We start from the raw sequence: 13,095 nt of genomic DNA, 5'->3' as shown, positions 1-13,095 counted from the left end.
CCCCCCCCCCTTTCCCACAAAAAAAAAGCTTATACTATATACGAATTAATTGTGACCAAAAAGGGGTTTGAATTTTAATCGCATGGATATAGACTTTATAAAAATATGAAATCTTGTGCAATTTTTTTAATTTTTTTACACAACTAAAGGTAGCGTGTGTTGAGATATATTTACTAAAATGTCTTCATTTTGGTGCATTTAAAACTTTAATTTATGGAAACATCTAAGTATTTTTAGAATATGAAAGTATTTTGCAACTGTTTTTGTATAGAGTATAACTCTTATAAGTTTATATATTGGGGTAATTACCGAAATGATGTTATAGACATATTTAATTGATGTGTGGCTTTCGTTGTACAATTAATACAAAGACATATTAACACATTGTGCAATTAACTCGTTGGTATAACGAACCGTTGGAGGGTATTCTTTTATTTGAAACAACTTATTTATACTTTTGGGTAATTTTCAATTGGCATCTGTAAGGATCTTTTGAAAATAGTAAGGAGTCTTTTAAAAATAGTAAAATTGTAAAAGCATTGATAAAGTAAAATCTAAAACTTTGTGCTACAATTAGAACGTGCTGTTATTAGTTTTGTCATATTCGATAACTATCTCTTTTCAAAATGTACTATTATTTATCTAATTAAAAATTTTCTTTAACCACAGGGATCATGTAAGTTTCCGCTCGCTCGCTCGCTCCCTGTGCCTCAGTCAATCTAGTGCGCATGATCTGGTGGATATATATTAAGTGCCTTTGATTGGATTTTAGCTCGTACGCATTCTCATGTGATATTTTAACAGGTCCCAAAAGCGTAAAAATCTGTCCCTGCAATTTCAACCATGGCAGGAAACAGGACAGCCGGCCACTGCCTCTCTTTGGAATCTAGTCATCAACTATCGAGTTGGATTCGGAACTGGGTCCACTCCGCTTATGTCAACATGACATTGAGGGCGCGCCCACAAAATTTTCAATTAAGCCGTTATTCAGTGGGCCCTGGTTTGACCACTGGGTCATTTGACTCACTAGATGGTCATGGTCGTGAAAAAAAAAAAAAACTCAAAACTGGATTGGTGCACAGGAAATACACTACTAATTTCCTTTCTGACTGAAGTACACGGCGTGCATCTTCCAGTTTGTTGAAATTAGTATGTAAAGTAGTGCATATTCTCCTGAGAAGGAAATAACTAGCAACATTTGCAGAAAAATGTTAGGCCACTCAAGTGTCCTTCAGCGTAAACTAATATGTGCGTTCATGGAGAAATTGTTTGTCCTAGTTTATGGAGAAATAGACTGCATCTACATCAGGCTCACTAGAGACATTATTATTAAATTTGAACCAAAATCTGTTTCATTCCACTTAGCTCACAAACAACGCTAAACAATCTTATTAAAGAGAGGAAAGATTCCCGAGAAAGGATACTTAGCCTACTTTTTTATGCTTCCGAATTCGCATTGGAATTGCTCACTGTCACGAGCTTTGGAAATTGAAGTCTAAGTGACGCTACAAAAGAGCACACACAAGTGGTTCAAGTCTTCAAGATCATAAAGAAAATTGATAAGTAAGTCCCCACAGAAGAATTGAATCTTAGCACTGAAAACCATGTGATTACTGGCCCAAACTCCAGTTGTACCTTTTTAGGCCGTTAGATGATTAAGCTAAACTCTTCGGGAAAAGTAACTCGACAAAACTTTTACTAATTGAGAAAAAAAGAACCAACTGCGAAGTGCGAAGTATGCAGCACAGACACGAAGTACTACACCATACTTTCTCTTAGTTAAATCCCAAATAAATAGATGAGAAATAAACTCAGAGCAGCCTAGGTTCTCTCAGGAGCTGCCATGATTTTCCTCAAATTTTAATCACCCCTGAAGTTGGGCGCCCGTTAATGGGCTCATTTCTTAATGGGTTTGGTCACTATTCAGCCCTTTCTACGTTCTCCATTTGCGCTAACATGCGACAAGATAAGTCCTTTATCAGGCTTAACATGAAACGTGTATGTACGTTTCTCCTTCTCTTCATTACATCTTAAACGTAATTTCATTTTTTTTTTTTTTTCTAAAGAAAGGGGTGCCGTCCACGTAAATTAAATTGGACGGCCATCATGCATTTTTGCACATCTACGCAAGGATAGTGGAATTATGTAACTGCTGATACTACATTTTATCTATGGAAAAGGAGGGGAGTCTAAATTAAGTCAGACTAAATCCTGATAGTTGAAGATGTTCTTAGTCCTCCGTTGGCATCAAAGAACAATACAAGAAACAGCAGCAGCCAACGTCGAATATCTGTTACCTTGGCCCTTTCTTTGTCATGACTCTAATAGCTTTTGGTGAAGGATAGACTGCAAAAGGCAAAACACTTCTTCAGATAAAAAAGAGTAATACCGTTCTGTCATCACGTTGCCTAAAGTAAACATACCTTCATCAATTGTGCAAAAGCTTTCTAAAGGAAAAATTACATCAGGATCAATTCTCTGCTGCATTGGGAGGACGAAAGCCACACAGTTTTTACTGCAGAGGGCGAACAAAACTTAGTAGGATTTCAAATGTTATAGAACAATGGTCCAAATCGTATACAAACTTTAAGAAAAGCTAATTGCACAGTCATTACGGACTTAAATGAAGTAACTAAATAGGCTTGGTTCATTGCCAAATGAATAAGTAAATCACAAAAGCAAGACCTAGAAAGAATGAACAGTAAAAAGATTCCTGCAGAGAAAAATAAGTCAACTTCAACTAGTATCCCAACAGCAGCATTCGGAGATTCATAATATCACATGCTATCAAGACCATTCAGCTTGTAAGAAGTATCTTGGGATAGATTGTTACCTGGCCCAGGACGGGATATATTTGTTGTTGGGTATGTTTTCTTCTTCTTCTTCTTCATCGTCTGAGCACTGATACGGTGAAATGTCATATGATTTCTCTGGAATTTTCTGGACAACTGAATTTTCCTTTGCTGCAGACTCATCCAAAGCGGGCATTGTCTGAATAAGTAGAAAGCAGACGTAAGCACATGGGCTAGGGAAACAATCCTCGAGTATGTTAGGCAAATAGACATTAAACGACACAGATTAAAAGCACAAAACACTGAATGCTGGAGTCCACGAACAATTTACTACATGTGACTACAGAAAGGCAAAGGGATATTCCTACAACATTAATACACAAAATTGGAATGTCGAAGCACATTTTTATGCTTTTTTCCTCACTCTGTAACATGATGAAGTTGTTCATTTGGAGATTTTTTAAACCAAAAAAGGCTACTGGAATGATGGTTAAGTTGTCATTACAGGTGCAGGGCATATTACAGGGAATCCATCGGTTCCTTTCTCCTCTGAAATATACTGGTCCTGATGCAATGTGGACAGCAGCTGACTGTGAAAAGCAATATATCCTCCTTTTCTTTCCTTTTTCTTTTTTTGTTCTTTTTATAACAAAAAAGGTAGCTGTGTCCCTATTATAATTAGCATAAATCCAAATAAAGACTCAGCTGAATTGAAACTTTCCAGGATAAGAGCTTCAACCTTCTGATGTTGACAGGAATCACCAGAAGTACCACATGCTTCAGTACAGATGGCAGCTTGCTGGAAATCGACCGTTAATTCTTCTGGCCTCGTGTTATTGTCTGGCTTCTCCAACATAACGTCATATCTGCTCTCCTGCACCATGCTCTGACTCTTCTTTAACAGATTGTCTGATTTCTTCATTATATCATCTTTCCCACCCTAACAAGAAATTTCATGTATTCAGTGATGCTGAACTTAAAGCAAAAAGAAAATGCCTGCAGACAATTGAAATAATGAGTCCTACATACATCAGAAAGCAATATTTCTCTTTACCTTCTGAGAGCACAATGTAATCTCTTCTTTCTGCAGTCGCCGTGCTTCTTCAGTTTGTCTCTTCTTCCTCTCCTTTTCCTTTTTGTCTTCTTCCCTCAACCTTTTCTTTGCTATAATATCAGCGTCTCGTTTCTTTCTTTCCTCATCTTTTTTTCTATTGTTTAACTCCATTTGTCTCAAATTTTCTTGCTCTATCCTAGCTCTTTCAAGTTTCAGTGCTTCTTTCCGCATCTTCCGTTCATTCTGTCTTTTCTGCTCAAGGCGCTTTGCAACTTCAGCAGCCTCTAGAGCTTTCACTTTGACGTCTCTCTTTCCTGAAAGGTAATAGAAGCCAAACCTCTTAAATCAAGCAAACAATTGATTTGAGAAACACCTCTTAACAATAATAGAACCTTAAAACCGCAGAAAGAGAAACATTCATCAAGACAACCAAAGAGAGGTTCAATTATTAAAGTAGCCAGGCTATTTCAAATTGCATTATCTTTGGTAACTGCTACCATGTAGACATTCAGTAGCCAGAATATTTCAGCATTTAATGAGATGAAAACTATAAAAATGCTATTGATATGTGAGCAATATGTATCTAGTTTCACATTGTTGAACTAAATTCAGGAAAAAGTTGGAATGAGTAAGAAGATTGAAGTTCAGCTCAATACACATTTGAATCAAGTGACACAGATTCTAAGGTAAAACAATAAAAATGATTATATACACCACATCCACCAGAACATCAGACAGGGTAATTGCAAAAATTGAGTGAGAACTCGTCTTGCCACAGTAACTTTATCTTGCTAAAGTAAACAAATACCAATAATAGTGCTTGCACATTGAAATTGGATGAATATAGCTTAGGCTGATAATGATGGTTGACGTCTTATCCAGAAAAATTTGCAGAAGGAGATCCACTAAAAAAATTTCTAAGAAACTTTCGTTAACCAAGAAAAATTGATGCCAAATATATGTTCGCCCAGTAAGAAGATAAATTACCTGTACAAACTGCAGCAGCTTGTTTTTGTTGGACCAGGGGAATAAAAGAAGTTACATTGGAGACAATGTTGCTGTACTTGGGATTCTTTTCTGAGAGCTTCTGCCTCTCTGTCTTCAAAGTGGTTTTGGATAATGCATCTGCCTTACTGAACTTGCTGCTTGTTGATTCCTTGGCTTTCTTAATCCCATTACTTGCAATTGATAACACATCATTCTCCTTCTCCACGCTCTTATTTCTACTATAGTTCTGTAGCTTTGGCTTCACCTTTTTATGAACCCCCTTTTTGAAGCTGACTTCTGTACTCACAAAATCTGCAGTAGCTCTATTTACAAACTTCTCTGCTGCAGAGAATGATGTTGCAGCATTTGCGTCTGTTATGTCAGCAAGAAGTTCTCTTTTTGCACAAGTATCATTCAGCAAACCATTGTCTTCCTGAATTTTCTCTGTTACGCCACTTGTATTCTCTTTTTCTTCGCTAGTACTGGGATCTTCCTCAATTGGAAAGCATGTAAGCTCTGGATTTGAACCCAATCGCTTCTCTGAGCTGCCAGTTTTTTGAGACATTCTCTCCCAGAGCTTTCCAACCGGAGATCTGTAATGATTTCTGGAATCCCAACAAAATCGAGCTTCCGTATAAGAAAGACGATCAGAATATGACATCTTTTGCAAATTACAGTCAGAGTTATTCCCATAAATGACCCTAAGTTGGTTATGGGCATCTTCATTTAAAGACAAAGTGCTCCTCAGATCCATGCACTCAAGAAGACCATTGGGTACAGAGTGGCAAAATTTCTGAGATCCATGCACTTTGAGAGCAGACGAGAACTGCGTCAGAGGTGTTTGCATAACAGTCGACTTGCATATCTGTTCCAGGATCCTAGCACGTTCTATTGAAGTTCTCGAAAATTCAAACTTGTCAAAGTCGATTTCACGTGGAGAAATGTTCACATCTGCATTCTCTGTTTGTGGCTCTATGATGAAACTTTCAAGCACAGGCAGCATCTCACCAGGATGGGTCAAATTCGGGTCTTTTTTGGTTGAAGACGAAACTAAACAACAAGAAGGTTGGCCTTTGTCTCCCAAATAAGATTTGCCTTCTAAAAGGCTTCTCTCCATAGTCAAACCTTCGCTATATGCCAAATTATCTCCACCTTCATGATGCAGCAAGTATTGGCTATCCCCTTCATCACCTTCTCTCCTTGCACTACTACTTGCACCTGCCAAATTCATTTCCTCAAATAAACATCCTTGGGAAGCTCTAGCAGAATCTTCCATCGAATTTGAGGCAATTGGTTCCCCTAATTGTTTAAGTGCAGAGGAGGAGGAAGTTTCTGTAAGTTCACCATGGCCTTTGGAGTTCAATGCATTCTGCAGGTAGAGTGGCAACGTACAACTATGTCAGACAACATATATTTTAATTGAGAGAGCCGTTTGCGAGAACATGCAGTCTTGCAAACAAAAAAGGTTGACATTTCTTTGTGTTTAGTGAGAGTGAAGGGCCGATATGGGACCCTAAATATGTCTCAAATTTGAGTTCCAGGGATGACCTGACAGTTTGGCCCATTACTTTTGATCCATATAGAATTTGACATTCCATACTGAGCAGACGATTAGTCTAACATACATGTTTGTTGTCTCTGTATACACGTGTGTATTTTAACCAGGAATCCAAAACATTACCAAAAAGTAGAAGAGTACCTTTTCGCTTTGCACTTTAGGCGAAGGCTCTATCTCTTCAATCAATTGGCAGGCTATCTTCTGGTATACTTCTTTTTCGGTACTGTCAGTCGCTAGAGATGCATGCCCTGGTACACTAACGATATTGTCTCCAGCTTTCTTTGGATTCATAATTGTGGAATTCAAGTCACTAGGGTAATGCTTTTTTACCCTGAAGCTTGGCGAAGCAGAAAAACTATCTGCTTCTTGATCTTGAATCTTTCTTCTCTTACTCTTAGGCCATGAAGCCACCTGAAGTGATCTAAGATCTCTTTGAACCACTGACTTCTTTGCAATTTTCGGTTCCTCTGATTTTGAGAGATCAAGACTCTCATGGTCAAGTGGAAATCCAACTGAACCAGGTGTAAGCAAGTCATTACCTCCCAGACTAGAACTTCCCAAAACTTTCAGGCTACCATACTCATTATTCAAATTTCCAGAGTAGAGTTTAGCCCCAGCGGATGATAAATTCAGATTCTCTCCTGGACAATGTTGTCCTGTTGCATCAATTATAATGTCTGTTGGAGCAGGGGCTTCCTCTTCTTTGACTGAACAATCTTCTGACAGTCCAATAGCCTTAGTTGCTGGGCATGACAGATCAGATTTGCTAAAATGTTTGCTTCCATAAGAGTGGGAGGAACGTGGGCTTCTCTCCTTTGTCTTATAACTGAAATTACCCTATTAGACAAGAAAAATAAAACACAGCCTGAGTCACCAAAATTTCAATAGTAGAAAGAAATTTCATAATTAAAGAAGAAATAAGCCAAGTCACTAAATGGTGATGTAACTCATATCAGTCTAATCAAAATAAATACGATCAGACAAATGGCCTCCAAATGTTCCACAGCTTTTCTCAAACAAAAACAATGCTATTAGAGAAAGTGAAGGTGATCCGCAGACTAAAGAAAAAAGAAATCTCAAAAATCAGGAAATAAGATATTTTTCAATACTGCCTTCCAAACCTCAAAAATAGTATATGCCTGTTAAACCAGAAGTGAACACCTGATTGAAGATTAGCCTAGAAAATAAGAGTGGCCTTTACTGCCAAAAATATCAATTTTCCCATGAACAAGCGTCATATTACAATCTGATTATGTCAGAACTTTTACTGTTTAAATGTTATGGCTACTAAAAAATATCACCCAATGTTTTGGATTTATGCTCCTACCACTTAATTTGATAATGTTATGAAATAGATGCCAGAAAGAAGATTGGCATCCAGCCATCAGGAAGATAGAAGTCAGATATCCAATATCAAAAAAGAAAAAAAAAAAAAAAAAAGATTGACCTACTTGTGAATGATAATTGCAAGCTCGTCTAATATTTAACAACACAACGCTCTAAGTGTACATGGATCAAAATCAAACAAGCAAGAAATTAGACACTTACTTCTTTATGCAGCTCTGGTTCACAGACTTCTTCAGCATAAGTATTCACATGATTCTCTAAACAAGGGTTCTCTACCTCATTTGGCTCCATAGCCAGACATGTATACTTAACATCCGGAATATGTAGCATCTTCTCTGAATCAACTGCAAATGTGTTCAGACTGATTTCCTCATATTCATCAGATTCCTTTTGTTTCATCTGTACATCAACATTCTCATTGTTGGATTCAGAAAAGCCTTGACGAATTTCATCTTCCTTAGTAACATCTGGCTGAACTGTTGACGGCTTATTAGAAATCATATCACCAGAAATTACTTGGTAATCCACCAATGAAGCAGAGTGTAGTGAATTATAAAACTTTTTATGTGGTGATCTTTCCAGGATTTCATATTCCATGGTGGGCCTAAACTTGTCTTTCAAGTTACACTCTTCTTTGTCATCGAAGACAAGTTGCTTCGGTTCCATAAACACCACACAATCAGAGGGGTTGGTGAGTAAACTTTCCAAGGCAGCATCATCTATATTTGATCTGGGATTTGCAGATTGGTTGTTGACTGGGTCATCAACAATAACAATTCCAAAGTTCCCCATCTCGTTAGCATCACGACTATCAAGAAAAGGCAGTATACCATCTGAGCTATTTTCGACTGCATATTTTGTAGCTTGAGACTTTTCAATAGCACCAGAGTTGGACCTTGTATCTCCATGATGATCACTACTGAATGTATCAAGAAGCATGGACATCCCTCTGTCACCTGCAGGAGTTCCAGACCTTGTTCTTTTATGGCTTAATTCAAGAAAGTTATTAGCATCATTAAACTGTTGAACTGACTTGCGATTACGCTTTGCTGATATACCAGCTTCAACCATCACAGGGTGCATAGAGATATCCACTTCTGGGGCCTCATCCAGAAGACAAGGTTTTGGGCTAGAAAAACTTGTTCTTGAAATCCTGTCAACATGAGTATCACGGCCTTTTCCCTTATGTTCCAAGTGATCTTCTGTCCTTGCTTCAATGAAGCTACCACTTTCACCATTGACAGCAGAGTTGATAACTCCCACCGACACATTAACCACATTGGGACAGTTTTGGAAATCATGCAGATCTTTTCTTAGAGAATTTCCACTCTTCTGCAAATTACAAGTAAAACTATCACCATTATCTAAGTCTTTCATAGAGCTTGGTTGTTCGCCATAGCTTATTGATCTTCTCACCATACCAGTACAAAAAGTGGTCCTCTTTTCCTTGTTCATATTTTCAGTATCTCGTTCATTTGATTCCCAATCTCCACAACTTTCACGGGCCATGACACAAGGTTCTCCAAATTCTTCAGAGCCTGTAACCTGACCCTGTTCAGAGCTGAACATAGGTAGTCTAGTTCTTGAAGGAGAACCAACAGTATCGTATTTCTGATTTAAAAGGCTCCTGCCTGATGCTTTTGCGCTATTGCGAAGCTCCAAAGCCTTTTGTCTAGACTTGGATCTCTGAATTCTAGCAACTGATTGATCCGGGGCACTATAAATGTTTGAGATTCTCGCCTCGGCATCATCCTGAGGAGATGTAATGCTAACTGCTAACTCAGATACCATGTTCATCGTGCAACCAGTGTTATTTTCAAGACAGCCAGCTGCAGTAGCTTGCTTATCTCCACTGCCAAAACATTTGCTGTAGGAAGAAGTTTCCCTAAAGAATCCATCCACTAGCTCTCCATTATCTCCTGCAGCAGCAACTGGCTCGTTGTAGAGAGAGCAACAAGCACTTGGAAAGCGGATTGTAGGTCTTTGATGTGGCAATAATATTTCAAAAATTAAATCTTCTTTGTTCAGCTCTGCAATGAAAAGCTTTCTTCGTATTATAGCTATCCAACACAAAAATGTATATGTATATATTTTATTTCAAAGGTGCAGGCATCAACAACAAAATTTATGGAAACAAAAGGTCAAAACAGTTCCAGTAAATCCCTGCAGATTTAATTTCTTCACCATTTCGAGGCGATCATTTTCATTCTTTTGTTACCCAATTGTCAAGGACGATTCATATGCTTCACGAGCAACTATATTCAAACACTGAATTTTTTTTTTTTTTTTAAAGGAAGAAGAAAAAAGAAAGGCTAAACTTAATTGAAAAAATCAAATCATTTCGCAAGTTCCACACACTTAAAGCCATAAGTCAGCAAAATTAGGTTTCCTGAGGTCCTAAATCCAGGGCAATCTCCTCAAGTCCGTTCTTCAATTCACAACCACAGCTCATTTACCAATCCAAAACCTAGAACAAATAATTACAACTAAAACATCAAATAATTTTTTAAAAAAAAATAATGTAGAAGAAGAAAGACAAATGGAGTGCCTTTAGGAACATCGGAAGATTGATTGTCGTAGCAAAGCCAAGGAGGAGGGGTAATTCCGTCAACTAAGCATTTCGAAGCAAGATGTTGAGTGTAGTTATCTGTCTGTTGCTTGACTTGTCGAACAATCCGATTCTTCCTCTCGAAGATCTGTGCTAACAGCTTCTCCACCGTCTCCATCGTCAATCCGAACGAGTCATCAATCGGAGTTTTGATTTCGTTGGGAATTTGGTATTTTTAATCGGTGGAGATGAAGAATAAGAGCGCGGTCTGAAATTTTCAAATTCTCGGGACTGTCGATGGGCCTCCTGCAACAGCCTTTGGGCAAAATAATCTTGCGGGTTCAAAAGTGCAACCCAAAACAAATGCACGCCACCGTTTCAGATTTAGAGGCCAGAGGTGCTGTTTATAGCAATATGCTACTAGTACAAAACAAAAACTGATGTACCTGGGCATCCGTCAGTCTATATAAACAGGCTCCTTGTTAGTAATTGGACTTTAGGGAGAGCTCGTCCACCACAGATGCTTACAAACGCTGGTGTGTTCTTTTCGAACTACCAATTAGCCCAATCAAAAGCCCAAACTAGACCATGCTTCGGACTAGAAGGCCGAACTGCGGGCACAATTGCAGAAAAAAGAGGTCCACCCTTGGATCCCAGAATTGTTGATGTGATTTGTTGTTTATCCATATGAATAGCGAACAACAAATCACACTATTGAACGTGGCTGCAATGAATGTATATCCAGGGGTTTGTTTGGATTGTAAGTTATTTGAGATATTTTTATTGTAACACTTTTTGATGATGTGATATATGTGAGATAAAAAGATAATTGAAAAAATAAAAAGGTGCAATGGAAATTATAATGATGATGTAAGCAAATATATTTGGGGAAATAATTAACTGTCCAAACAAACCACTAGATTTTTTTTTTTTCACTTAACGGCAACAGCTAGCCTAGCCTAGCCTACTCCTAAAGAGGGGGAAGAACTTACTTTTTTAAGGGAAGTGACTCTAAGGAGTTGGTCAATTGAGTCGGGGGAACCAGACGGGGACTTTTTCTATAAAAGTTTGAAATAAGCAACACAATTTTTAATATATATGTTCCACATTAATTAAACTTTTTTCTATAAAATATAAGATCATGGCCTCTACAAATGAATCTTATAAATAAACTATAGTCTCTCATATTTGTAATACAATTTGTTCAATAAAATTACTTATTTAGTTCTTATTATTTTATAGTGTGTGTATAAAAATAAAAATAAAATATATATATATATATGCGGGACGGATCGGGTACTCGTGGATTTTTAATTATGTGATCCTAACCTGCCCCGCATCTTAGCGGGTACCCAACTCTCTTTTGATCCGATCAAATAATAAAAATAGAATATCCTAATTTTCGGATCGGATCGGATATGACGAATTTTTGAATTAACGGATAATTTTGCCCACACCTAATATACAATGGTGGCCAACTCCTCTACTGGGAGTTGGTTAACAAACCCCTAGATTGAAAAAAAAAAAAAAAAAAAAAAAAAAAAGATGCAACGAATCTATCACCCCTAAAAAAAATAAAATAAAAAAGTGATTTGGTTCAACGCATGGATATTGGATTCTTGACCTTACATATCTTTTTAGTTTGCAAGATGTAACACGTTGCAGCCCACACCATCATTGAAGTGAGTGACAGTGAGTGTTCATCTGCCTACTTTTTTGTACTGGTGATATAACTGACTGTAATTGTGTCATCGGAATTCAATCAGAAACTCAAACATAATTGAAAAAACATGTCATCGGTTCTTTCAGTAAAATTTGTGGGAATTGTGTAAGTACAATGAGACATCCAATCCAATGTAGTTGTTTGTATTTCGATTTTTCGTTAAAATTTTTTTACGTCTTTTATGAACATATTTCTCGATTATTTTTTTATTTTGAATATATTAAATTATTATAATATATTTTTTATAAAACAAGATCCTAAAAATAGCAAACCAAACGGGAGGAGGCTTCTTTTTGAATGATCTCTTGCTTCTTTTCGCTTTGTTCGGGAGCAAAATAAAAAAAAAAAAAAAAAAAAATGCCACAGAACATCTCTTTCTTTCTCAGTTTATTTTAATCATGGTCAAAACGCGTAGAATTGAAAAGTGCCCCCTCAATTTCATGTCCCCTGATGCATCTTTTGTCATATATACAAGTTGACATTTGACCAAAAAACAAAAAAAAAAAAAAAAAAAAAGATGCATCTTTTGCGCTTTGGAGGAGGCCATGCAATGAACCAACAATCGCTAATGTTAAATGAGATAAGGACTTGGCCATGATTTGATCAAACGGACTTATGAAATACAGCAATGCTTGTGAAGATGCAAACCCAAACTCTTGACTCGGATGGATATCTTAATCAGTTTTCCCTCCTTGTTTCTTTTTTCCTTTTCCCCTTTGGTGGTGAGAAGGACATCTGACTTCTAGTTAGAATAATGGTCGCAAAATAATGCTATACTTCTAGTTAGTCGAAATATCAATCGACTTACTACAAAAAAAATATGAAGTCATAAAGAGTTAAAAAATAAAAGATGGTGAAATATTGAGAATTGAAAATTTGTGTTATGGAATAAAAAAGAATTTAAATTTTTTTTCACAATTTCTACACTAGCTTTGATCACTTATCTTTCTTCCTTTGAAATCATAAATGGATTGGTCCTGATGATTTCCGCTTACCTTATAATTTTCAAAAGATTCTTACAAGTCAATAAAAAAATTTTCAAATAATTTTCATTCCGAATGCGCTAATTAATTTTATTTCATCTAA

The 13,095-nt window shown here is 37.0% G+C and overlaps 1 protein-coding gene across 1 annotated transcript; it reads right to left on the bottom strand.

The window, feature by feature from the left end:
* Window positions 1-1,984: 1,984 nt before the first annotated feature.
* Window positions 1,985-10,657, bottom strand: LOC113689764 (uncharacterized). The gene is made up of 9 exons (XM_027207534.2): window positions 10,287-10,657; window positions 7,940-9,768; window positions 6,533-7,228; window positions 4,834-6,202; window positions 3,847-4,160; window positions 3,532-3,732; window positions 2,834-2,991; window positions 2,424-2,515; window positions 1,985-2,346 (listed from the first exon to the last, which is right to left on the bottom strand). Exons 1-9 carry the CDS (start codon window positions 10,462-10,464, stop codon window positions 2,294-2,296), a joined length of 4,890 nt encoding a protein of 1,629 aa, XP_027063335.1. The 5' UTR covers window positions 10,465-10,657; the 3' UTR covers window positions 1,985-2,293.
* Between the last annotated feature and the right edge of the window lie 2,438 nt (window positions 10,658-13,095).

The sequence above is a fragment of the Coffea arabica genome, chromosome 5c (genome assembly GCF_036785885.1).
Source record: "Coffea arabica cultivar ET-39 chromosome 5c, Coffea Arabica ET-39 HiFi, whole genome shotgun sequence".
Classification (NCBI taxonomy): Eukaryota; Viridiplantae; Streptophyta; class Magnoliopsida; order Gentianales; family Rubiaceae; genus Coffea; species Coffea arabica.
This window is presented reverse-complemented; position numbering and strand designations above follow the sequence as displayed.